Genomic DNA, 27,912 nt, shown 5'->3' with positions numbered 1-27,912 from the left:
CCACACTGCCCATGGGGTACTTCACATCGAGCTCTTGGCCTGCCTGCTGGATGCTGCACCCTTGTATTTCCAGACCAGGGAGGAGAGGTTACAGTGGTAACCCAGGGAATTCTGCAAGCACACATATTCCTGGAAGCTACTACCATCTTTAGCTCATTGATTCAGCTGCAGACTAGTCTCCACTTTGTTCCATCTCTGCATTCACACTGCAGCGGGCTTCAGATTGTTCTGCAAGTTTCCTCCCTTTTAATTTAATTAAATTTAAAATTAATTTAATCCTTCATTTAATACAGGAGATGAAGACATCCAAACTGACAGTGTCAGACCACAGAGGCAACACCTTCACCTCTTTCAGCTATTTCTTTCTGTGGCATGTGAGCAGCTGGCATATGAACTGTGAACTTCAGCCTTCTGCCCACACCACAGTGCACCTGCCCCAGTTGCTGCATTGGGAAAGAACTTATGTATAGCCTAAATATTACTGAATTCAGCAAACCTGGGCAGTCTCTCTCAACCCTACATTGCAGGCCCTGTGGTTACCTGCAATCAGTTTGCTGTTTGTCACTGCAGATGTCCCCAGCAAGCCCAGGGCACGCTGCAGACCAAGTGACAGGGGATGCTGCCCTCAGCCTGCCCAAGGAGCCGGCTGGGAAATGAGAGCAGCTGAGCTGGGCTCTGGAGTACAACTTACAAGACTTGACTCAGAAAACAAAAGCAACCACTGTTCAAAATACACTCTTAAGTGTCACTTGTATGCCAAAGTGCAGCATGAGGCAACAAAGCAGGTAACAGTGGCAAAGCAGCTGGGGCAGCTTTAGGAGCTGCAGACTGAGGCAGCCCAAGGACAAGGCCTGCAGAGAGAAGGGCACTTTGCCATGGCAGGATCCTCCCATGAACCACAGCATGATGTGCAGTCTCAGCTGTACCAGGGCAGACTGGAACGAACACAATACACTCTCCAACCTGGCAAAATCTGCATTTAATTTACAACATAGTAAAGATTACAGGTAAAAAGCTCAACAGAAATGTGAAAAGGCCTATTACATATTACACAAGTGTACAAATGTCTGTACAAAGCCCCTCGATGTTCCTGTCCCCTCCTGGCCAGCTGTGGCCCCTAAGCTCTGAAATAAGAGCTGGTTCAGAGCCAGGGAGGGGAAGAGCTTTAAGAAACAGCAAGCAGTGAAGCTTCTCTTGTCAAGAAAAACCTTGCAAAGAGTCACTTGCGAGAAAAAAACCAACCCCAAACCCAACCCCCCTCCCCCCAAAATAAAACAAAAAAACCCCCAAACAAAACAGAAAAAGGAGAAAACCTGCTCAACTTTTATTTGTCCTGACTAGTCTTGCCCTAAAGAATTGCCTTCACAAAGCAACTGGCTGGGAAATGAAAATCCTACAGACCAGACTAAAGAGAAGAAGATTTTGAGTCATTGTGGGAGCACTGGGAAACAGAACAAATGCCCAACGGCTGAATCATCAATGGCAACTTAAACACAGAATAGTGCAGCTGGATCGTGGAGCAGGTGCTGAATCCATGCATGGTATAGTCTGAGCTAGATGTGATGGTGTGGGGAGGAAACAAAGCAATCTCTAAACCTAAGGCTCTTGTGAACTGGGCAGCTGCCGGCTCCATTTTATCTAAGGAACACGATAGAAGCATTTAATCTGTAGAGCAGAACTCACACAGATTTTGGAGCATCTGTCCAAAACAGGCTTGGTGCAGCCAGCATCCCAGCTCACTGGATCACAGCACTGATCCAGCATCATCCGGAGCCCCAGGTCACTGGAGCACTGCACTGACCCAGCACCATCGAGTGTCTCAGCTCACTGGAACATAGCACTGATCCAGCACCATCCAGAGCCCCAGGTCACTGGAACACAGCACTGATCCAGCAACCTGGCACTACTTCCCCAGGTAGCTGCAGTCCTGCACACAGTGAACAGCCAGGTACATGCTCTCATTTTGGTGCGTATTTCCTGTATCCCCCAAAGAACAAAGGAATGTGGCGTGTGGCTGAACTGCATAAGAGAGTGTACAAAAATCCAGAGTAAAGTTAATAACAGAGCTCTGGCTTTACCTAGTGTAAATGTCTGAATATGTGAATCATTTTCAAACCTAAACCCAAAGAACTGAAGGACTTGAGCAACAACCCAAGTCTACCAAGAATTCCTACTGGGGCTCTCAGCAGCACATAATTCTCACCTGTTGTTCCCAGCAGCCAAAATATTTGTGTGTGGGGAACATGCCAGTTCTCCCAGCTTTATGTCTTGTTGAATCTCATATACTGTAAGCTTACAAGTTCCATTTGCAAATAAAAATGAAACTATTTAAGCTACAGGGCCACCAAGTCCAAAAGAAACTCTACTGTGTTAACTTCACCCTGAGTTATCCAGGGGAGCCACCATGGCACAGTGCACACAGTGCCTGTCCTTGTCGGATGCTCTGACCCTCCACCTGCGCACCCTGTATCCATCCCACAAACCCCATCCTGCAGCACTGAACAAAGCTAAGGAACCCACATATTGCTTATCCATCTCAATTCGTGACTCATGGCATGCTCTAGTGTTTTATGTAGAAATTAAAACAAGCTGTAGCCAAACTAAAAATAGTAATAAAAAAGAAGAGAATACCCCACATTGGCGGGATTTTGAAAATACAAAAAACAAAAGCTGACCCACATTCTGCAAGTTTTACAACTCCTACCAATGGGATTCTGGAAGGCTTGGCCCCACAAACATTTCCTCCTGACAGAGCTGCCCTGCTGTGAGCATGTCCAGCAGGAACAGTGTCACCACAGCGAGCCTGGCACTGAAATACATAGACCTGCAGAGTCATGCCATAAGTGATACTTAAATTGTGTGCCCCTTTGACTTGTGGATCCAAACTCAGCATAAAGACATCTGGGACAGTGGTGGCTAAGAAAAGGCTGTAGGGGTTTTGGTTCAAAAGGAGATGGGAGCTGTATTTTTTCTTTTTCAACAGACATATAAAAACATTTGAAGACAGATCTTTAAAGGATATTTCACTTCTCCAATCTTGGTATTACATCTGTTAGGACACTAAAATTTTAAAAAGATGATTCCGCACATGGAAAGTTTCTGGAGTGATAACTCCCACCCTCCCTCAGCCCAGCTCAGATGAGCAGGGAGGGGGTCGGCTTCTTGCCTGGCCAGGCCTCCTTGGCGTATTTCTTCTTCTTGGGCTCATTCACAGCTTCAGGGTTGAAGACAGCAGGGTTTGGAGCTGGGTTCATGTTCACTGTGGAGGGCACAACTGGAGTCAAGTCCACATCGGGGGCGAGGTTGGGGTAGGGCATGGGCAGCCCCCCGATGAGCGCGGTCCCGTGGACACCATGTGACTGCGACCCCACCTCGTTGTGGGTGGGGGGCAGCCCTCCGTACAATCCTCCGCTGTAGGGGAAGCTCTGCATGCGCCGTGATGCAGAGTCATCCGTGGTCAGTGAGCCTGCATTCTCCAGGCGCTTCTTCTGTAGATGGAAGTAGTTAAAGAATTATTCACAGTGCATTAACCCATCAGCCTATTTAAACTGCGTGCCAAGGCCATTTCCCCCAAAAGGCACCTAAATTTGCCACATATGAAGTGCTTACAGACCATGTCCCAATCTTTGTCCTACAAGTTTTCCTCTGGGTTCCCCTGAAAACCACAATAATGAACACTTAGAGAGGCACAGTGCAGGAAGGGTGACAAAAGCTGACACTCAGGTGTCACTTAGATGAAGTCTGAGCACCTCTTCACCTCCAGTACACTCCTGCGAGCCTTGAGCTTGTCCTGAGCAAAGACTGAGTAGGTCATAGAATGTCCTGGGTTAGAGGGGACACACAAGGCTCATTGAGTCCAACTCCTGGCCCTGCACAGGACACCCCAAGAATCCCACCCTGTGCCTGAGAGCGCTATTACACAAACCTTCCCTCCCCCACAGAAAGAAACTGTGGCTTCAAGATCACTTGGGTAATTTCCTGATCATTGGAATCTTCTCCTGCAGTCTGGGTTTATGGAATAGTGTCCTTCTCCACATGATGTTTAATCTACACCAGCAACAAGTGAAAGTGCTGTTACACAGTGGCTTAGCTGCTCTGAAGTTCTGCAGATCTTCCCTCCTCCGTGCATATTCCAATTAAATAGAACCCTGGCAACACACTTGGAGCAAAACCTAAACCTGCTCGTTCTACTACACAAACGTATGAACACCGTATTTAAATAAATAAGCTCTCTTGTTTTTCCTTTCTATTTTCCACATTTCCTACAATTTTATCTGATGCCTGGAACTAATGCACTGAATTTCTAGAAAGTATTGCTTTTTGGAAAGAAAAAAAAATCACCATTGATCCCATGTGTTATTAAAGAGCTAAAGCTGGGTTTGAAGGGAAATGGTCAAATTTGCTAAAAAAGACAACTGTGAAAACACAGGCATGACTTCTGCTTAACAATGAAACACCTTCCACCTGGAAGCATTCTGTTATTAAGGTGCAATTCATAAATCATAAAGTAAGTTCATTAATGTAATGTGCTAATGAGAAAAGTTGGGAGTCACCCTGTACCTTAACCGGGACCACTGCTGTCTGTACCATGTTCCGGAACCGCCCCACAGATGGGTCCACATCCTCTGCAAAGCAAGAACAGTGATGTCTTCAGAAAGCACATGGGAAAAACAGAACCTCTGTGGGGTAAAGGAGTCTGTAAGAAAAACTGAAATAGATCCTCTTCTCCCAAAGCCAGCACTCCAGCACCTTCCATTCCAGTAATCCTAAGTGTGACCAGATAAAGAGAGGGCCTTGGGAGACACCCAGGGGCTTTGTCTCCAGGTGGCTCATCAGGCATCCTGGTAAGGAAGGCTCTCCCTCAAGTGGAGAATGGGAAGGGGAGAAGCTGGATGGGCAGTTTGGGATCAGACAGGCTGAAGTCTGGGCTAAAAGCTACTGCTGACAAGGCACTGCATGTGCTAAAGGCACAGCAGCCAGACTCTAAAGTCCTCGGGGGGCCTTGAAGGAGTCAGAAACAGTCAGCATGGGTCTCCAAAACAGATCTGGAAAAATTATCTTTTTTTTGCAATGAGAATGACTGGCGTTTGCAATAGGATGTTCTGAGCACTGAACTGTATCACATTATAAACCAAAATGATCACTCTGGATGCCAAAGGAACCACCTCCACACTGCCCGCTCATTTCATATTTCATCTCAAAAGGCTTGCTCATTAATTAGCTACTCGTATGAACAGGAATATTATCCACATAAAGTATGATTGATAAGAATGCCATTAATACAGAACAGCTAAGGGAGAAAAAAGGACTAATTTGGAATTGGATACGTCTTCAAATGCATCAGTTTGAATAGGATTGAGGATGACTTAGTTCAGATGTGCAGGAAACTAGCAAAAACCTTTGAGCTTGAGACATCCCAGAGGCAACAGGCAAGGAAAGCATTAAGCGACAGATGAAAAGCAAACAAGTTCTGTTCCCACTGAGATTCGAAAGTGGGCAAAAAATGTAAACCACCTTCCTCCTTTTGGACCCATGATGTTTCTCCAGTATCTGACAAAGTACTGAACAATGAAGCTGAGTGTGATATCCCCATCCTGCTCAGAGCATGCGGTTACTTTACAGGTAGAACCCAAGAAATGGAAAGAGGTCACAGACTTCAGTGAGACTTGGCGGCCGCTTCTGTGAAATAGCAGATCCTAAATACTGACTGCCAAATTTCTGTTCTCCTTATGCATATGCAGCCAGAGAAATCCCTATGAGAATACTGGCAGGAGGTCCTGAAGGGCATCAACTGAGGATTAAAGTGAACTCCTTACCCGGATTGATGATCTCATCGTCATCACTGAATGTCACTCTGGAGTTCTTCCGTTTTCGCTTTGGCCTCTGGATGTCCAAGTTCCCTTCCTCAATGGTCAGTGTGGAGATCCTTTTGTTGTGGGCTGTATTAAACTCTGTCAGATTCTAATGACAAATTTAGAGATAAAAGAGTTTACGCAACTAATGTATGAAGTCTGATTTAATTACATGACTGTGCACATTAGAAGACCACAGGACATTGTTTAGTTTCAACTTCAGACCCTGAGGAACAAGCAGAGATTCAGGGCTGCAATGAGAGGCTGCAGGATCTCTGCAGACATATTTAGAATGGAACACAATCCTGGGCAACCAGGTGGCCCTGCTTGAGCTGCTTGATGATTCCAAGAGGTCCTTCCTCACATCCTCAATCTGTGAATGCCATAGACACTCCTTCTCCCTCTTCATTAGCTAACTTAGGGAACAGGGCAGCATTCACAGGTATTTGGCAATGGGAACAGTGTGGGAAACCAGCCCTCACCCGGGACAATATTAGCAGGAGAGCATGTCCCTGGTAAACCTTCGTAAAATGACCACTGGCATAGTAAGATTATTAGGTCCATGATTCTGGGAAGCAGCATGATCACAGCCGAATCATTGAAGATGAGATGGTCTGGGTGTATCTGACAGCAAAAAACCACCTCTGACTATCTTCATAGCCAAGAAATTAAGAACCTGAACCTAAGGAAGTACTACCCAGGGATTGTTCAGTCACTGTTTCTGGAGGTATTTAAAAAACATTTAGACATGGCACATAAGGACATGGTTTAGGGTCTTGTGGGCCTGTGCGACAGACTGAAATGTGCTTAAACAATTGGCCATTTGCAAACACAGTGGATTCTTTGCTGACAGGCACAAAGGAACAGCCCAGGTGCAGAGGGTGTGAGCACGAGAGGATAACCATGTCAAATCAACCCTAACTCGTGTTTTGCAACAAGCTGGGTTTTGAACCAGATAAGGGAAGAGGCTGATGAGAAGCAGATCCTGTGAGGTGGGATAATGCTTTTTATCAGGGCAATGTCCTGCCTCACACAACTGGCTCAGTTGTAAAACTACAACCCCTAACCCTCTGACTCCTCCCCCACTGGGAGGTACCAGCACATTCCCATTCCCACCTAGAGCTGAAGGTTTTCTTCCCTCTGATGGGGCATAACCAGCTCAACTGCACTAATGTGAGAGGCAGGGTCATGTCTTGCAAGGGTTATAAACCATCAAAGACTCCCGAGGTGCCCCCAGACTGGGCCTGCCACCAGAGGACTACACGAGATCCACGGTCTTGCAACACACACTGTTGCCCTGCCCAGGAGAGGTTCCACCTAAAGCCATTAAACTCTGTTTTGGGGGCTTCCCTCACTCCCATGGATAAAGGCTGCAACCATCACTCCAACCAGTGGACATCAAGGCTTGTTGCTGGACCCATGTGTGGTGAGATCTTTCTACTCCTATCCTTTCTTTATTTTCATTATATATTTTCTTAAGTGTTATTTTTGTATTTTTATTTTTCTATATTATTATAGATAATTATAACCAAAATGGCTACATACCTCCTTTCCATTGTAACCAAATGGTTCTAAAATAAATCCTACATATCTATACATGGATTTATAAACATTAGTCATTCCATGTAGTTTCACTCCACTCTGCCCCCAGGGATCTATTAACATGAGTTAACCTCGTCTTCAGAGATGCATTGCAACAGCTTGGCAGTGTTAAGATTTACAGACTTGATGAACTTAAAGATCTTTTCCAAACTGAACTATTCCATGACTCTATGCAAACAAGCGGGGAATGCTGTCCTAGCTTGAAATGCCACCGAGGTAGTGTGCCATCATACTCACGTCCAGTTCTGTCTCCTCCTCTGGCAGCCCCAGCAAACCCTTGAGCTCCTCATCCTCACCACCCATCTTCTCGTCCCCTTTCACTGCTGATGGCAGTGTCTGCGGCTTTTCTCGCAGAGTGTATGCACGGGTGGAGGCTCCAAATGAAACCGTAGAGTCAATGGGGATCTGTTGGGGTTTGTGAGCTTCCAAACGGATATGACCCAAAAATGTGCCATGTGCTGAGGACATCAAAATGCAAAATAGTTTGGTGAGCTTGGGATCAAGGTATTCCAGTTCAAGTCTGAGAATCTCAGGAACTGTAACAATTGTTCCAAGGTACAAGGCACTGAGGTACTGCTGAAAGCATCAGCTGTGTAGACCCACCATCTCGAAAACTGAGATAACATACATCAGAAGTCCTCAAAAAGTCATGGAAATAAATTATAAACACCCTTTACTTTCTGTATTCCTGCAGGTCCCAATGTACTATGTCTAGACAGTGCAAAAAAACCACCTGACAGGTTTTAGACCTTGGGAAATCACCCCCAGAAAAGAAGGCTTCACTAAAATTGTGATGGGAAGGCCAAGTCACTTTCCTTCTCTCCTTTAGCCTCTTATGAGTTAGAAATATTTGAAACACCTAGTGAGGCAGCTGTAGCCTGACTGGAGCAAACTCCCCTTTGCCCTAACCCTTGTCTATCTTTCCCTATGATGCAAATTCTGATTATATCCATCTGCCACAGTGCAGACAACAATGGAAAAAGAACAAGTGTGTCAGATTAAGAATGTTTAAGCATTGAAATATAGCTCTTCTGTCTGGTTAAATGCCACACTACTTACTGCTGTTTAGATCTATGAGGAAAACCCTCTTGAGATGTTTGTGGTAGACCAAGGCAGCATGGACCCGAGAGCAAGACTGGTGGTCAATGGTAAAATCACACAGATCAGGATTTCTCCCAAAGAGATAGTATTTCTTCTCATCAATGATGAGTTTCTGAGGTAGAATATCAAACAGAGAAGCATATTAGACTCCTAGAATCTTTTGGATCTTCCTGAAAAAAATTCAAGAATGTGAATAAATAGAGCAAATTCAAAACAATGCATCAACAGCTCATCAATATTTCAGTTTAGCCTGGCACTGTTAAATACAGAAACTCAAATCTGCTCTTTGTAAAATGAGAACAGCTGAATATTGGGAGAGTCTCAGTTATTCCCTTCTTTACCAGCCAACACTGAACAGTCTGGGAAGGACAGTCACTCTTCAAAGCATCAGACTGTCGCATACAAGAGATCTTTGACATCTGCGCCCAGAGATTTTAACACATTCCTTGATGGATGACCTCAGGCCTGGTCTAAGATAGGAACCCATGCTCAGTGATCTCTAATCTGATAAAGGACATAAAAATTATATTTCTGTACAGAAATGAACCTATAGGAGATTTCAGACCTCCGGTGTAAAGATACAAAACCATACTATGTGGTGTGATCTGAATCCGTATTAGTCTATTCAAGTAAACCATTAATTTCCAGTATTTCTTCTTTTTTCATCCTAGTTCCAGTATCTTCTTTAAAAAAGATCTTACAAACCTTATTGTCAGTGACATAAAACACCTCTGTAAAGCGATGGACATGTTGACAATGTCGTACAGTATTTCTGTTACCAGATCATGTTGCTGAAGGAATTCTTTGCATCTCAATGCTGCAGTACCTGAGCAGGGCATGTGTAGAACCTTTGTACAGGATCCCGAGAACTTCATCCAATCTGTACTTTCCTGCTCCAGCTGCACAAGGCAAAGGCTGGCAGTGCATCTGTTAACAGGCCTCTCTTGCTTTTTGAAACATTTATCAAAGCCCACATTTCAATAGCATAATCCACGGAATGCTGAGGATACATTTTCCATTGAAAAAAACCCAGATCTTGGTTCAGGAGAGCATTGCTTCCATGAGACAGTCTGAGATGAACTAACATTCTGCCTGCTTAAGCACCTGGATTTGTCCCCCTGCCTCCCTGCATTCTCAGTTATTCAGTCCTCTCCTCAATCCCACTGTCACACATCTGAGCAAAGGTTTTGCCTTGCAAAGCCTTTTTTCCTGTGTTAATCTTCCCCCATTGCAGTGGGCTGGATCCCAGGCACTATAGTGAGTGATGCTGAGAATCTCTCTCCGTGGCAGCAGCATTCCAGCCAAGCAGGTGTTTGCTCCTCACTTTGCCAGGTACAAAGCATCTGCTCAGTTACATCCAGCCGGTGTGTGACCAGGTCGAGGGGGCTGGGCTGAGGTTTCTGAGCTATCAGATGACACAATGAGCACCCACACAGTCACTCATTCTGGGGCACCCCCAAGTCATACAAAAAATAAGGGGACAGCTTGGAACAAGACGCAGTATTTATACTCCTCTGCTTTATCTGCAAGGACAAAAATCCCACTGTGGACTTCAGCTGCTACTACAGATCACCTTGCAAATCATACTTATTACCTGCCTAACAACTATGAACTTCAATGCTTTAGCACTGCTAAAGTCACATATCACTTCCCCACTGTTTTTTTTTTTCTGATTTTTCCCCCACACATGTGCTCTGTATTTTCCAGGTTGGATTTTCCAACGTTCTGCTGAATAGCTGTCAGCCCCCATGCTGCAAGTTCTCATCATCTGGTATTCAGTAATAAGCATTTATTTCAGCATGTTTAGAAGAATTAATTGAACAACCTGACTCCACACTTGTATAGATCATGACAATTTTACAGTTGATTGGTCCTTTAAATAATACTCTGTTAAATGTCTTATTCCCCACCAACTCAAGGTATACAATTTAAGCACCAATTCATGACAGTGACTGCTTTGTGAAATCTACTGACTCACATATTTTGGCCTGCCTTCTTAAAAAAAGAGGATTTAGGTGATCACGGTGTGTGTATTTATCAGCTCTGACACCCACTACTAGACCAAGTAACTTCTAAACCTCTGGCCAGTTTCAACCAGTGCTACAAGATTATTAAATTTCAAGCAGTTCTGTCAAAACAAACAGCTAGATAGAATGATAACTCCATTAATCTCCTCAGTGATACATAGGCTGGCAGAAAATCCAAAAGAGTGCCAATACTTAAGACTTTAACCATAAAAAAAAATCTTTGTGAGTCCACATCTCATTTCATAAGGCAACAATGACAGCTTAATTGGCAGTTCACCTGCAACTACATGGTCTATTGACAAATAAAGTGCAAATGCAAAATGCAAGTGATCTGCCGCCAACAGGGAGATGTAAAACATGCAGGTGTCTTCCCTGAACTGGTCTGCCTGGTGCAGAGCAATGCATTTCAAAGCCTCAGTATACTCAGATTAAAACCCTGAGAAATCACTATATTGAGTTTATTTGGTTCTGCTCTCACCTGGCCACTTGATCATCCCTTTCTGTCTCTTCAAAAATGCTGGTTTCCCTAAGACCCCTCAGACTTAACCAGAAAGTATAAGCCACAGGTGAAGAGCTTAAACTAGTATGAGGTCTCGTCAATCCTTTCTAGTTGAATTTTATTAATTCACCTTTTTTTATTCCACCTGTAAACAGACCCTTCCACCCACCCTCCATATGCTCTACACATCAGTGTGCCTTTGTGAAGCTTTCCCCTGCATTTCTTAACCATCAGTCCATGAGTCTTTCTAGTACCTTCCCTTTAAGATTAGAGGCGTTTCATCCAGCTATTGATCCAAGAACACTGTTAAATGTTTGTTACATCACATCTTTTGAGGAACCCTCGTTAGGTTTTCTGGGGATTCAATTTCCCAGCATTGGATTTATATCCTGTGTTCTGCAGTTCCTTACTAATTCTGTTCAGCACTCTGACTCTTCCCACACTCAACATGTTTGCACTAGTGAGTTCTATGATTCCACACAGTAAGAAAGATATTAACTTTTCCTTTTATTGCAAATTTGAAAATAAGTCCTGTATAAACACAGCTCTGATAACAAGTGGAAGCTGATTTATTCCTCCACAAACAGTGCTCAGCTCCACAAGTAGTTACCTCATGATTTCAATTACCATAAAAATTGATCAAACAATTTCTCATTCTTGCCCACAACTGAAACCAAAAGCATACTTTAAGTTTTCCTTTGCACCTGTTAAACACAAACAGTACTGCCCTGACTGGAGAGCACTTCCAAGAGATTGTGCTAAAACACAAATTCATGGAAATATTGCAACAAATCATCAACAGAGAAAATAATTTTATTGCCTCTAATTCAAGATAATGTTTTCAAAATGTTCTGTGCCTCTGAGCTATAACCCAGCGTCTTCCTTCACACACTGAGCTTAAACACTGCATGGCTTGTTTTGCTGTTGCACTTTGCAGACCCAGCAATCACAGGGTGACCCTCAAGCCTCTGCAGGAGGCTGGGACACCGATAGCTCGGTTAGTATCAAGTGCTCAGTAACCCACAGGATTTAACAGTCACCTTCCTTGATTACTGCTGGCCACCAGAAAAGACAAAACAGAAACGCTCTCTGCCAGCTGTATTGAACAGGGAAACACAAGCATCACATCCAAGTGCTGTTCATTGCTCCACAGTTGCGATGCATACACACAGGACCTTGTTTCAGGTAACCACCACAGACTAGAGGATTAAAGCCAACACAGTGCAAGGCCACAATGCAGCTATGCAGGCAGGTGTGTGTGCTTCATGGAACAGCCTGCCAGAGCTGCCCACCGAGCCAGCTCTTCCCACGGTGCCTCACAGCCCCAAGAGTGGCAGCCAGCCAGGCCTCTTTGGCACACACAGGTCCTGTGCTGGGCCAGCCTTGCACGCTGAGGGCAGGTGAGCTGTGCCTCACTGAGCTCAGCAACACTGACAGCCTACAGCAGCAGGTGAAACACAGCCCCACAGGCACTCCCAGACCTCTGTGTGATCCCTTCTTCCACTGAACCTCTGAGTACCCACACAGCATTGTGGCAATGGCTGCTAACAGAGCTCAGTGCTCTGTATGGCAGCAAAGAGAAGCTCTTCAGGTTATCAAGAGTGGATGGCAGGAAGAGGGAATTGGGATGTTCGTACCACCCACCTTTCCAAAACAGAGACACCAGGCTCACAGAGGCAGCTTGGGCCTGCCAGCTGTGGGCAGCACAGCCTCAGATTCTGACAGCACCACGACAGTGGTCCCGGCTGTCGACTTATAAACACATTTTCTCATCCACTGCCAAAACCAGTGGAGCATCCTCAGCTTTCATATGGTATTTTTCTTTTTTTCCCAGTCCTGACCAGGACTCCCATGATTGACATTCACCTGGCACCTGAGGAGCAATTCAGCAATTCATTCAGAGTTTTAGCCTAAAGCTCTGTCCACGCTCAAAAATCCAAAAGAAACGTGGCATGCAAAACCCCGCAGAACCAATCCCCCATGTAGGACGGCTGCATTATGCTTAGCCACCCGCCACATACCAAAAACCCCAAAGTCACTGCCATGTAGCTTTGATCCCTAAATCTCATTCATAGCCTGAAAGAAATACCGGAAAACTCAGTGCCAAGTGCAATCCGTACCTCAGGTGCTGCTGCCAGGACGGGATTGAGAAGGCTGAGTGCAGGAACAATCCTACTGCAGCTCACTGAGCTCGGAACATGATTCTGAACATGTAACAGTATCAGGGGAGACAAAACACGGCCCTTGTTGAAGACAAATGCAGTGCAAAGGGTTCCAGAAGCGCTGGGAAGTGCTGCTGAGGGAGAGTGTCCTCAGTGCTGGCATGAACCAACTCAGCAATGCCTCGCATGAGCCAAAGAGCTGCTCTGAAGATGCAGTGCCTATGTGCACTATCTAACTCCTTTCCAATTAAAGCTGACCACAGATCTCTTAGTTCAAGACCGGCTTAGCCAATTTTCTGTCTTTAAAGCCAGAGTAAGAGCACTCTCTCAAAAAAGCAATGGGCTATAAAGAAAAGCCACATTTATAAAGAAAAACCTCATTTCTGGCCTGAAAAAACAAATTTATTTGTGAGGCACCTATTTGTGACATCTCTATCTGTTTTCCTATCCACTGCAAATATACTGGTTACTGAACCAAATTCCAAACAGTAAATCTCTCCTGCTAGACTCCAAAAGGAACACTTAATACTGCTCGATGTGGCAGCATACACTAAATACCAGCCAAGATCTTAAGCTGTCTAGATATTGATATAACACTGATTTCTTAATTTTCCAAAGTTTTGTTCAGAAACATTGGCTTGGTTTTGCAAAGCTTTGCTGCCCAGAAACATTTCTGTTTCATTCACCTTTAAGTTAGGAGTCTCTTCTCAGCTGAAATACATTCACTGGTTTGGGTTCTCTGTCAACCATGTTAAAGAGACTTTTCTTTATTTATTATGTTCAGTGTGATATAAGACAAAATAGGAAATAGAGAATGAGGTGGTGCTGTAATAAAAATAACTCGCTGTATCTCTGCTGATCACAACACTGTTCACAGATCCTGAACATGGGAGGAAAAATCAAACTGTATTTCACACTGTAGGACAGAGCAGCACTCTTGCAAAATAAAAAATAAACTGACCAGACAGGTTTCTCAAACAAGTGGTACAAAGGGAAGAGGTTTAACTGATGGAAGCACTGCATGGCATGTGGCTGCCTTAAAGCAAAGGCAAGAGAAAGTCACTTCATTCTTTGTTTCAGAGCAAAACAAACTGATTTGAAGATAATGAATATATGTGAGAAAGGAAATACTTATGAATAAGTGTGGAAGATGCTGGGGAATGTTCTACTGCTGGTGCTTATGTACATGATACACCAAACCCATTAAACCCTACTTCCATACCTCAATGAGTTTGTCTCCTTTGACTACATCCAGGTGTAAGCCAGGTGGTGGTTTCCCTGCCCTGGAAAATAAAGAAAGGATAAATATAGTATCAACACATTTAATAAAAATTTTATTAGTATTAGAGCTGCTCGAGCTACAGACCAAGGCTACACAAATGTAAACAGTATTTTGGGGAAAACATGAAGATCCCATAATTTCCTTTTCCTCCCTGCAGATTCCTTTTGACAACACATAAACCAAGATTTTTATGGTAAGAGTGAAGGTACCAGGACATGAAGCATCTCAAGCTTTATCTCTCCTGATAAAAAACAGCTGATTTACACAATAAACAGAGCAGCTCCTGAGAGAACCTGATATGAGGCAGGAAGAGACCGACAACTAGAGACTGGGACTGTTTGCTCAAGGGCTCTGTTTTCTCAAGTCACCCTCAAAACAGCACATCTCTACCCCTTGGCTGCTGAGAGAAACAGAAACTTCTACCACCCTTCCCCTCTAGGATGGTAATGGCATAAACCTCAAAGGGGCTCTGCACACACCTGTAGTATTATAAAAGTGCTGGCCAATAGCTAGCATTCCTCTACACTCACCTACAATCACACTTCCCTGCCAACACAGGTAACACAGAAGAGACTACAGTCCTAGAGGGGCCCCTGCCTTTTGGCAGTACAATCCTCCCTCACCATATTCCACACTAACAGCAGATCAGCTCCCCCAGCCCTACTGCTCCTGCTCACCTCCTGTGGAGCAAATTCACCTGTCACAGTGTTATTCCCACCTGGGCAAAGGGAGCACAGAGGCCCAAGGGACTCAGCAGTGCACAGCCAGCACATGGGCAAACCCACAGGGATTAGCAGAAACATACTGGGCATTTACAGTGCTCAAACCCAGGATGCTGCTGTGGTATCAATACCCTGCCCTGCACCACACAGGATCCTTTGGCTCTTGGTAGCGAAGGATCTTTTCCTGCTCAGGTATCTCAGAATCTGCATCTCTAGTACTTCCTCAGAGATAACATCTGTGCGGTTTGTCTCTACAGCTGGACCAGCTTTCTAGGCAGCAGCAGTGACCTAGTTCTTGGTTGCACCACTGCCCTGCTGAGGAACTCCGCAAAGATCCCGTTCCCATTCTGTTCAGTGCATGGAGCCAGCCCAGGGAACAGTGACAATGGGCAGCAATGTTCTCAGGGTGGCTGGAGAAGAAAGAAAGGTCACTGGTAGCTGAAGTTGTTTGAAGGGGGTTAAATACAGATGTTCACGTTTCTGGGATGTGCCTTACATTTGATGGTTTCTTCTGTGTTGCCAGGTCACCTCCCCTCGATAACTTCATATAAGAACAAAGTCTTCTGTTATTTCTACTTCACTTCTTTCCTAAGCATCTTCCTTTCTTGCTTCCAATCCATTACACCAGCCTGCCCAGATCTCTCTGGCCCATTCTGAATCTACCACTTGGGACTTTCACAAGTTTTCTTGCCAGGCTCTTCTCAAAACTGTGGATATACCACTCTAACAAGTATACGGTTAATACTGACTCTTACTGTTTTCGATGAATAAAAAACAACAGCCGAAGCAAAGCTCCAGCACAACCTGCAGAAGTGGTGACTGCTTCTAGAAATGGGATTATGGTGGTGTGAGGGACAGACCAGCAAGCAGAACTGGTCACAGTTCCCCCCAAAGGTGGGACACAGTCTGTGTGGTGAGTTGAAGTCCCTCCAGCACAGACCGGGAAGTGCCTCCTCTTAGGTACTGCTTCAGCAAGTTACAGCCAGGCTACACCTAAGCACTGCTGTCTCCTCCTGTGTGCCCTGCAGATCTCAGCGCTCAGTTTTCATTGAGAAAGGTTCCTTTCACGGATTTGTGTCCACTTCTCAGTATTCCCTCTTTCTGCCCCTGAGCACTGGAAAACTTGTTTTCCCCCCTTTCTCTGAAATTGCCAAGTTCTGGTTACTCTGCAACACAACTTTTGACAGTTTTCACACACCAGATTTACTCTGATCAAACAACACCTACTTCCCTAATTTCTTCTTTTCAAACAGGTAAACCTTTCAATAAATTCATTCTACAAGTCTACTTCTTAGTCAGTCTGGCCTCTGCTTTTCCTTTCAGTGATCTCCTGGACACTCAATGGTCAGCGTGTTCTGACACATTTTAGCAACTTCCTGTCAGGCCACAGGAGAGCTCCCAAGTGCTCTAGCACAACCCTTTCCTCTTCTGTAAAGCTGAATCCTGTCTGATGCTTGTCTTTTGCCATATACCAGATATGACTTTTCATTGCTCCCTCTATTTTTAGTTTCATCCTTGCTGTTATTTTTACTCTGCCTTTACCCTCAACTTTATTTTGAACAGGAAAAACCAAGCCCAGCAGTATTACAAGGTAGTGCCTCCAGCTATGAATTAAAGTGCTTGAAAAATCTATTCTCTGGCTTCTTTTGGACAGAGAATCCTTAGTAGGCAGTATTTCCCCCATCTACCTATTCCTGCAAAACACTGAACACAGGAAGGCTGTAAATACTGATCATGGTACCATGAAAACAAACTCACAGAAGTAATTTCTGATCGAAGACCTCTTCAGAACAGATTAAATCAATGTCACAGTTCAAGTGTGGCTGCCCAAGTTAGATACCTGAAGAGCCTTTTAATGAAAAAAGTAGAAAGATTTTCCAGTTTTATAGTCAAAATTAATCAGATCCAGAGTCACCAAAGACCAGAAGTAATGCCTGGATTCGGAAGTATCAGTAACCCTTCACATGCTCTGTCCTGTCAGACCTCTCACCTCATGGATCAAGGACTAAAACATGAAAGGAAATCTCTTGCAAAAATCTACTAGAAGAAAGTCCATTAGAAAGCTGGCCGTATGCTGTTACAGGAGAACAGTCTTTTCCCCTCTTATGTCCAATGTTAAAACAAAAACATCCTTTTCCACTAACTAATGTGCTATAATATCCACTAAACTAATTTTCCTACACTGTTCTGAAGGATGAAGAGTTACTTGGTCAGCAGATTGTCCCCTCTACAGAACACACAGGGACAGCCCTTAGCACTGCCCCGAGGCCAATGCTCTCCTATCACAACTTGGCTCCAGCACAAGTGCTCGTGTTTGAAAATGAGAAACAATCATGTACCTTCCAGATGGTGCATCACAGTCCCCAGTGCCTCCCCAGGGCAGCATCCTGGGGAGTGACCTGAAAACAGCACCTGCAAATGCACTGATTTGTGATGGTCTTGGGTCACTACTTGGGTGAGTTTGACTGAGACACAGGATGTTCTGACTGCCTCCTGAATTGCCAAAGCTTCTGGGGAGACATGAAGCCTTCCAGAAAATTAATGGAGATGATTGGCAAGGAGCATTACCAGTGTCATTATAAGAATTTTTTGGATCAGAGAAGAAATGAGGGGATACACACCACACTAGAGCTTTTTTCTCTAACAGGGAGTCCAAGGAACTCAAGGAAGTATCAGAAAGTTAAGAACTGTTAAAAGGATTGACAAACTGCAAACTCCAGGCAGCTTCAGCCAGGCACTCTTAAGAGAACTCAAATACCAGTTTTTTACACTTAACAGTTCAGAACCTATTGCTTAAAAACCATCACAGTCAAAAATGCAGATATCAACTGATGCTGCCAATTTTAAAGTGTATTTCAGGAGTGATCTGGAAACGATATACAGCAATGTTAAGATCTGACTGGGAAAATGGTGGAGTATTTAATTTGGAATGGAGCTACAATGACCAGCCAGCCCAGTGGCCTGTTCACTTCAGGGTTGACCAAAAGCTAAAGCATGTTATTAAAGGCACTGTCCAAATGCTCCTAAACTCTGACAGGCTTGGGGCACCCACCAGCTCTCTGGGAATTGTGTTCAGTGTCTGGCCACCCTCTCAGTAAAGAGATGTCTCCTAATGTCCAGTCTGGACCTCCCAGACACAGCTGTCACAGAATCACAGACTGGTTCAGGTTGGAAGGGATCACTGTGGATCACCTGGTCCCACCTCCCTGCACAACCACAAGATTGTGGCCAGATGCCTCTGGAATATCTCCAGTGAGGGACTCTCCACACTCTCTTTGGGCAGCCTATTCCAGGGCTCGGTCACTGCACCAGGGCTCAGCTCTTCCTCAAACCCAGGTGGAACTTCCTGACCATCAGTTCCTGCCTGTTCTTCCTGTGCCATTGCTGGGCCCCACAGAGCTGAGCCTGGTCCCTGCTCTCAACCCTCCCTGCAGACAGGGACAGACTGAGGGCCCCTCTCAGCTGGGGCTCTTCTGGAGGCTGAACAGCCCCAGCTCCCTCAGCCTTTCTTTGGCAGGGAGATGTTCCAGCCCCTTCCTCATCTCTGCAGTCTCTGCTGGCCCCACTCCAGGAGTCCATGTATCTCCTGTACTGAGGAGCCAGAGCTGGGCACAGCACTCCAGATGTGACCTCACACACATCCTATCACTGGATACCAGGAAAAAGAGATCAGCACCTGCTTTTCCATGTTCCCTCCTCAGGACACTGCAGGAGCTGTATTACTGAGCAGAACCAGAACAGATAGGAAATGTGTAACAGCCAGCCCACAATACTCATCTATCTTGTCTGCAAACCAACACTCAGCAGCACTCATTCTTTGGGAAACTGATGATATCTGGGGATGATGGCTCTTCAAATGCCACGGAAACATTTTTTATTTGATTAGAAAAAGATAGACTTTGCTTTGAAAAAGACATAATCTGCTCCTTTCAGTCTTGGTAAAAATCCCAAAGTGACAAGGACTGTCCTGAAAAAACATCTTGTTTGACAGAATAAAACCAAGCACTGAAAGAGCTTCTTTTCTGCTTAAGAGCTGAATGTCCTGTGAAGGGAGTTAACATGGTATTTGGGTAAAACTGATGTTTATTAGCCAAGTGAGTTGACTGTTTGCAACAGAAAGTGGGCATATTTGTGGATGAGGATAAATGAGTAGGAAATTGCAACTGGCATCTACTCCAGAACTGCTGATCATCATCTGTACAATGGATGGGGAGCTACAAAATGGGCTGTTTTCACACTCTAAATATTTTTAATGGGGTATTGAGGTTTTGGGGTTTTATGGGGTTTTTTAATGTTTTGTTTTTGTTTTCTTACTGCAAGATGAACTTACCTGCATACAAGCTGTGAACTATTTACACAGTGGCCCAAAAATACTGTACTCATGCTTCTCTACACCATTTCTCCTGGAGAAGTAAAGCACTATGCAATCAGTAGAGCAGTGCTGCTGCTGTATGGTGTCAAGAACTCTACTTACCTTTCACAGTCTTCTACAATTGTATCAGGCAGATCAAACTGACAAGCCTGTTCCAAACAAGGAACCTTCTGCAAAATAAAAACTGCCTTCGGTAACCAGTATCAGGTGCCTCACACAGGAGAACTCTCGCAGTTCCCATCAGGTACCAACTCAAAGACATCCTGAGCCATACTTGCTAACCACTTAAATGGCCATGAAACGAAACTGCTTTAAGAACCCACGTAAACTATGCATTCACAGAATTTTACACAAACCATTTCACAGATCATCTACCAATAGCTGAAGCAACTTCTCCACTATTTGGCCACAAATCTGCTTGCTATTAATTTCATTTTGCAAACTCTTGTCCTTTTCCTCAAAAGGACAGGAAACGCATTTCCTGCAGAACCTCAGTTCACTATTCAAGACACCCAACACCTCTCTTGATTGTTCCTTTCCAGACAGAAGAGCAGCCTGGGCTAAGTATCTGTAGTACAGCTTCCTGCATCTTTGATTGAAATAATATTTAAAAATAATACTTGAAAGATAGAATTCACATGGGTTTTGAATGGCCTTAGGCTGAAGGAGGGCAGGGTTAGACTAGACATAAGGAAAAAATTCTTCCCTTGAGGGTGGGGAGGCCCAGGCACAGGTTGCTCAGAGAAGCTCTGGCTGCCCCTGGATCCCTGGAAGTGTCCAAGGCCAGGTTGGACAGGGTTTGGAGCAATCTGGGATAGTGGAAGGTGTCCCTGCCCATGGCAGAGGGTGGAATGAGATGATCTTTAAGGTCCCTTTCAACCCAAACCATTCTGGGATTCTATGAATCTACCAGACTTACTTGAAGACAAGTAGGAGGATGTAAACAAGGTTTCTATTCTGTTGTTTTTTAAAAAAGCTTTTGACAAAATTATGAAATCGTCCTGTGGAAATTAAAGTGTGGTGGGGAAAGGAAAGACTACACCAGCAGGAGAATGCAAATAACTTAGAGTCAGGAAAAAGTAGGGCTCTGCGAGGACTCTGTTTTCTTTATATGCAGTCTGAAAGAAAAGAGCTAACAAACAAATGAGGAAAACCACTTATGACAACAGTTACGCAGGAAACTCAAATTAGATTCAAATGCTACAAATGAATCTCATTACACTGAACTGCTGCTTGAGAAAACATCCTCAAGCAGCTGCGAATTGGCACTGTTGAGTCCATGCTAAGGAAACACCACCTGAAACACAAAAACACTACAGAAGTTCCAGGCCCCTTATTGCCACTCAGGAAAGACCCAGAGCCATATGACCATGTTCAGAAAGAATCAGAGGAACACTCCTCAACAGCTGACAAAGCAATGACATCAGAAGGAAGAAACTATAAACACACAATGTTTTAACATCATGAATGCTCTATTAGCTCTTGTTCTCTTGTCAAGAAGGAGATACTAGGGTGATAACTGGCATGGATACCTTCATGGATGGCAAGAGAGAAAAAAAAATGGAGAATGTATCTTCAAAAGCTTGGAAAAAACCAGTTAAGTATCCATTATCTTTGTCCCCTCAATGAACAGGACAAAACCAGAGTACATTGTTGTGTGAAACACAAAAAGCAAGGAACCCTGGATCTGAAAACAGCCCTGGATCTGAGTGCCTTTTCCAACACTTACATCATTTGCACTGTGACTCAACATGGTGGGATAAAACTTTAACACAGAAAACTTGGAAAATTTGTGGAGATTAGTTCTGGTTTTAGCATGACCACCCAGACAGAGCCTTCAGCTCCCAAAATCACTTTGTGCCTGATTGCCAAAGCCCAGAGTGTACACAAGAAGATGGAATACTTCTGGCTTATGCACAAGTTATTGGTCACTAGCACACTGTGAAAGGAAACCCTCTAAGCTGTTGTTTTCAAAGATTTTGGCTGGTTTTATGTTCTCTTCTATAAAAAGAAATCAGAATAAATAAAATCCTCCTCTTACCAAGATGTTGGTTGATCACAAAGCTGTTGCTCATCGTGTGCACCAGTAATGGAAATAAGTGATGTGCCTTTCCCAAAGCACAACGTACACCACAGGAACTGAGCCCAAGCCAGCACTGGAATCTGGTTAGGTGACAATTTCCTCTGCTAAACTTCCAGTTGTAAGAAACACAGTTTAAAAAGCTTGTGGTTCAGACTAGATGATTCGAGATCTTTCCTGAATTTAAAAAAAAAAAAAAAAATTAAAAAAAAATTGCACTGTGTTTTCTGGAAGATTTCTGCTTAGAAATGTGGCTGCTTCGACTGAACAAAGCATTCCACCTGGATTAACGCATTTGCCCAACTTCACCTTGGCACTGTGCACCTTTTCTTGTTACAATACAACTCCATACAGAACTAGATTTTACTGGCTTGTTTCAGTTCCCTTGGTTACTCAGGTTACTCAGGAACAAAGTCTCTATGGAATACAGTGAAATTTGGAAACTGTATAAAAAATTTAATTGAGAACAATGCCATAAATATTTTAGAGAGAACTTCAGGTTTTATGACATCAAAAATTAATTCAAATGGCACTGAATTAAATAGGAAATTTAGTATTAAGTAGTGAACAACAATGGAACAATTGTTTCATAAGATTATCCCATATTTTCAGAGTGAGAGCAGATAGACTGGAAGTGTAATTTACTTACAGAAATAAAGGACGACAGGACTGTGATGTTTATGCCTACCAGGAAGACATTATTATTCTGACAGCTTGATTTCTGTCTGATTTTTTTATCACATCCTTTAATTTCCATTTTAATTTTTCTTATTTCTTCCCTTCAGCTATAAAAAAATATTCCTTTTTTAAAGTAAAGGTGAGTTTCATTAAGTACAAGTAACAAAGACTATGCATTTTCATGAGCATCTTTTACAACAGAACTGACGCTTCTCTCCCTCACACATAGAATCCCAGAATGGTTTGGGTTGAAAGGGACCTTAAAGATCATCTCATTCCACCCTCTGCCATGGGCAGGGACACCTTCCACTAAACCAGGTTACTGCAAACCCCATCCAACCCGGCCTTGGACACTTCCAGGGATCCAGGGACAGCAACAGCTTCTCTGAGCAACCTGTGCCAGGGCCCCCCCATCCTCACAGGAAAGAATTTCTTCCCAGTATCCCATCTAACCCTGCCCTCTGGCAGTGGGAAGCCATCCCCCCTTGTCCTGTCCTTTCAGGCTCTTGTCCAAAGTCCCTCTCCAGCTTCCCTGGAGCCCCTTTAGGCCTTGGAAGGGGCTTTGAGGTCACCCTGGAGCCTTCTCTTCTCCAGGTGAACACCCACAGCTCTTCCAGCCTAGGTCGAGAGCAGAGACAGGCTCCACGTCCTGTGCTGGGACCCCAGGGCTAGAGGCAGCTCTGTAGGTGGGGTCTCAGCTGAGCAGGGCAGAGGGGCAGAATCCCCCCTTCCCCTGCTGCCCACAGTGGGGGATGAGTTCAGGACATGGGGACAGGGGGTTCTGGGTGCCAGCACACACGTGCAGGGCATGTTGAGCTTCTCATCAAGCAACACCCCCAAGTCCTTCTCCTAAGGGCTGCTCTCCATCCATTCTCCAACCAGCCTGTAGATGTGCTTGGGACTGCCCCCAAATATTACCCATCAGGCACAATATTAGTGTTTTCATTGGTTTTTGAACAGTCGTGTGTTACTGGTGGACTGATGGTCATCCTGTGTTCAGACTATGTACTTGCATAGGTTCTTTTATTTCTGAATATAAACTTGTGTACTTTTATTTCTGAATACTTACTTCCTGGCTTTAAGAAGAAATTCTTGGTTTTAGTCTCTATTTTCCACCATACATTTCTGTATTTTATCTTGCTTTACTGTCCTGGTCTTCATATTATACCAAAAGGACTGGATAATACTCTGGTTTTTAAGCTGCTGATCACACTTATGTCACTAAGAAGTCCTGTGGTCACTTTTGCCAAGCTAATTAATAAAAAATTGCAACACTAATGAGGTTGGTGCACAGACTATATTCAACTATTACCTCCTCAAAGTCAATTCCTTATAAATGCATGGCTCTTGTATGAATCCTCTAGTGCTTCCTAAAATGATAATTTCCTGTGTGTCCTGTGAGAAACAGTCTTGAAGAGCGATGGTCCATCTGACAGTCAGCCTTTGGCAGACACAGCATCTCTGCTTTCCTGCCTTAAATAATTAGTCCCTTCCCTACACGGCTGAGCAGCTGGACATGCGACACTTAGATTTTCCCACAGCAGCTGCATGCATGGATTTGCTGGTCTTATACAAGATGTCAACTGCTTACAATGATCAGCAATTAAATATTTACAAGGGATACCAGTGAATGAAAACAAGTTCCAACACAGGTTTTTAGAAGATTAAAACACCTACAACCAAAGAAATCTTTGTGCTAGAAACAGAAAATTGTTTCCTCGCTTTCTTCACCTCATGCTCCACAGGCCAGGCCATGTCTCTGTAACAAAGATAAACCATTTCAGAGGAGGACAAGACCATTAACACTTCAGAATGTGCCAAGTCAGAGAACTGAAGTTTTACAACTTCCATAAGGCAGATTCAATGCTGACATGCCAACAGGGTTACAAGTATCCATATCCAGCTGAAACTCAGCAGCCTGACTGAAGTAAGTCAGTACAAGAAATTTTGAGTTGTTGCTACTAAGGACATAGACAGGACAGCCTTAATTCTATTGTGTTAGTTTAAAAATAGGTCAATTATTTGGGTTTCTCAACGTGGACTCAGAAACCTAAATTTAGCCACTTCCTAAAAATCTTGGCCTCTGTGACTACTATACACACCTTCATGACCAACTTCAAGGACAGGGTGGAATTCACAAACTCTGGAGCTCATCCTCTCCAGAAATCTGTGTAAAAGCATTGCCAGGAACAGCTAGTTTTTGGCCAAAGAAACTGAAGAGAAACAATTGCTGCCTTCAAAACAAATTATTTCAAATGTATGTCTGTCCCAGGACAAACCTGAGATCCCCACTACTGGTGCGTCAAGACAGAGTAAAGAGTCACAATTCCAAATGCAAGTTACACTATGACAAAAGGACAGGCAGGCAGTATCCATCAAACATCTGATGGTCACTTCACAACTACACAACAGATAATCTGTACCTCAGAGAAATCACTTTTACTCCCTAAAGCCATCTCAGAAGATTTGCAAGTCTTAATCAAACTAGAGTATGTAATTGTTTTCTAAAGACTTTTTTTTTAATCTCATGGCATGGCTAAATTTTAATCTACAGGAAGTATTGGCTCCATCTTTATTCCAACTGTAAATGCACAGCCCAGATCCTTGCTAACATGTACAGAGGAGTTACAGTACAAGCATAAACATGTTCTGGCATCAGCAAGTACTACTCGGATGGCAACCATTGTTTTTCATCTGTCTTAAGCAAGTTTAGCTGCTAGAACCACAAGGAAAGAAAGAATAAATATTTTATGCATTCTGAAGAAGTAACCTGTAACAGCACAAAAACTAAAGCCACAACTTAAATCTGATCAAAACTGGGAATTTCACTGCAGAAGTTTTTTCTGGAAATGGGGTACTCAAATACTATCCAAGTTATGAAAGAACAGGTACAATGATGGAGGCAAACCTCAAAAGCACGGACAGCAACTTAAAGGCAAGGAAGAAAGGTACTCCTTTTGATTACATCTAAGATGTATTTCTCATATGATTGGTGTTTGCAGCTCCCAGCCAGCTTTCCTTAGAGGCAGGAAAAGAAATAGATAGGTAAAGACTGTGATTTTGATTTTAAGAGAGGTTGATGAGACTGGAGATAATTCACTACAGAAGAAGCTGCTCCTGATTGTGAACACTCTCTGCAACTCCATCCTTTTGGTCACCCAACGCTCTTGGAATGAAGCCCTACAATGCTGCCTGTACAGGGGACTTTTTGGCGGTTGTGTAAGACCAAGCTTCCTGCAGGATACTTTTACACCCTGTTAAGTCAGAGCTTTAAATAACACCACCATTAGTCCAAGTCTGCAACTGCAAACCACCTCCACTCTGGAGAATCCTACCTGGGATTCCTACCAATCGTCACTGATTGCAGATCATACCTGTACACTCTGAAAGGAATAAATACTTCAAAACCATGAGCTGGAATCTGTAGCTCAGTAGATGTCAGCAGGAGGCATCCAGAGCTTTAACATGAAATATATTCTATTTGTTTTGCAGAACAAAAAAATAACCAGAAATAAATAAATCCACCTGGTACGAGAGCTCCTTGCTTCTAAGGGATGAGGCCATGGTTATCACCAGCCAGCATGAACCAACACTTCCCGTTTTAGGTTCACTGTTTAGCAGAACACAAACACTGTGACCAGAAGCTCTCCAGATTGGCTTCCCGCTAGTTTACTTTTTCATTTTCACTCCTATGAAACAACAGCTTTGGGGTTTCAAAAGAAGCATTCAGGAAAACCACAAATCTTTCACTGGTATTACCTGCCATGCCTGTACGTGCCAATTAGACAAGATCAAACTCTATCAGGCACTCCTTTACTTCACAGGTACAATCACACAAATTATGAGATTTGGTCCCTAAAACCATTATGTTGTACATACAACAGAGTCCAAGAGAAAATAAAAAGTTTTCTCACAACATACAAGGAGAGAGTCTAGACAAGAACTCTGCTGTAGCCAAGAACAATTTTGGAATATTATTGTAAAAAGACATTCAGGTTGCTATAAGCGAATTACATAAAATCTTAAAAATGTGAGAACAGAACAGGACCTGGCACCCAAACATGCCCCTTTACTCCTAGGTTTGGATCCTCTCCCAGATCCCACCTCATTTTTCCCTCACCACAACGGATTGTGCTTCAGAACCAAACCAGAGCAGGAACATTGGGAAACTCTGTCTGTCAGACCCTGCCTTGCTGAAGCTAAAGACACAAAACAGGTACCTGAAGAGGCCCTCACAGTTAATCAGGAGTTACAGTTCTCCCTTCCAGATAGGATTTCTTTAGTAATTTAGGAATTTCTTTAGGAATTCTTCTGCAATAGCATGCAAGCTGCTGAGACTGAGCATTTCACAAGCTGTAATTTCCCAGCTGCTCCATCTACATCTATCAAAAGCACAAGTCACTCCAATTTACCGTGGAATATAATGCATATTTCGATCACTGCTGTATAAAAATACTAGGAAAAAAACAATATAGATAATAGTTTCAAGTTGAATATCCAGAATAATTTTTGGCTTTATCTAGTCTCTTGTGTCATCATCTTATGGAACACCATCCTGCCTCATGTAGATGTTTATTATCATGTATGCTCAGCACAGATAAGACCCTAAAACACATGAGCAATTCTTTTCCATGAGAGGGTTAAATGGCTTAACCAACTGAAGCAGGCACTAATAAACCAGGTCAAAACTAAAACGCATTCATACACAGAGCCCTATCAAATCACTGAGAGGTACAACACAGCTGAGAGTGCAGGGACAACCTGGGCTCTGCAGGGACAGGCACGGCTGGACCACACAACTGCTCCAGTTCTCAGGTGCAATGGTCTGTGCTATTTAAAATACAACTGCACTCATTCCAATGCTCTGGCACCCAAAGAAGAGAGCAGAGCCAAGATCTCTTCAATGATGCATCAAAACACTCAGAACATACGAACAAGGGTACCCTGATCCAAGGTTCTACTCCGGGCAGAAGGGCGGGCCAGGACCTTTTCAGGGATCCCTTCCGACGCGGGCTTTCCCAAGACTCTAACCCAGCCAAATGCATGGTCGCGATGCTTCTTCTCCAACACTTCACTCAGCTCTGATTTCTTAACTCAAGATAATAAAAATCCCAGGCTAGTTTCCAGCTGACAGATTTCCCGTACGAGATATACCCCTTGTGCAGAATATTTCATTTCTACCACATCACGTATTCTGTCTGAGCTCTTGGGAAAATCCCCGGCACCACGGGGAGGCCCGGGGGCCCCCTCAGCGCTGTCAATGGCGGCACCCGCAGAACCACGGGCGGGCCCGGACCCCGTCGGCCCGGCCAGCTCTCCGCGGCCCTGGGCAGCGCAACCCCGCGCCCCTCATCCCCCACGGCCGTGGCCGCCGCTCACCAGCTCGGGCACTCGAAAAGGGACCCGCCGCCCGCCGGGGCCGCGCTCGCCGCCATCTTGGCTTTGCCCCATTCAGCCGGCGCGGGGCACCATGGGAGGTGGGGGATCTGCGCGCGGCAATCCCGGCGTGCCCCGCGCGCCGCCGGCGGGGCGGTG

The 27,912-nt window shown here is 44.2% G+C and overlaps 1 protein-coding gene and 1 non-coding gene across 3 annotated transcripts; both read right to left on the bottom strand.

The window, feature by feature from the left end:
• Nucleotides 1-960: 960 nt before the first annotated feature.
• On the bottom strand, nt 961-27,879 carry PPP1R8 (protein phosphatase 1 regulatory subunit 8). Of its 2 annotated transcripts, XM_085081083.1 has the most exons (8): nt 27,757-27,867; nt 19,722-19,789; nt 14,466-14,526; nt 8,514-8,667; nt 7,692-7,912; nt 5,817-5,961; nt 4,561-4,625; nt 961-3,488 (listed from the first exon to the last, which is right to left on the bottom strand). In XM_085081083.1, exons 1-8 carry the CDS (start codon nt 27,826-27,828, stop codon nt 3,135-3,137), a joined length of 1,140 nt encoding a protein of 379 aa, XP_084937209.1. In that variant the 5' UTR covers nt 27,829-27,867; the 3' UTR covers nt 961-3,134. The 2 variants fall into 2 exon arrangements, with proteins under 2 accessions (XP_084937209.1, XP_084937210.1); XM_085081084.1 differs by lacking the exons at nt 14,466-14,526; nt 19,722-19,789 and having other exon boundaries at nt 27,757-27,879.
• On the bottom strand, nt 11,931-12,095 carry LOC146427913 (small Cajal body-specific RNA 1). The gene has a single exon (XR_014856348.1).
• Nucleotides 27,880-27,912: the final 33 nt, after the last annotated feature.

The sequence above is a fragment of the Lichenostomus cassidix genome, chromosome 23 (assembly GCF_008360975.1).
Source record: "Lichenostomus cassidix isolate B80296 chromosome 23, HeHo_3.0, whole genome shotgun sequence".
Taxonomy (NCBI): domain Eukaryota; kingdom Metazoa; phylum Chordata; class Aves; order Passeriformes; family Meliphagidae; genus Lichenostomus; species Lichenostomus cassidix.
Note: the sequence above shows the minus strand (reverse complement) of the source record. Positions and strands in the feature narration are given on the sequence as shown.

Bases quoted from the DNA above. Each gene is read 5' to 3' on its own strand.
- PPP1R8 (XM_085081083.1), bottom strand. From the start codon at position 27,828: ATGGGGCAAAGCCAAGATGGCGGCGAGCGCGGCCCCGGCGGGCGGCGG. The intron at 5,962-7,691 runs GTGAGTATGATG...ATTTGTCATTAG, and splicing joins AGGAGGAGACAGAACTGGAC to AATCTGACAGAGTTTAATAC. The intron at 3,489-4,560 runs GTACAGGGTGAC...TTCCATCTACAG, and splicing joins CAGCAGTGGTCCCGGTTAAG to AAGAAGCGCCTGGAGAATGC.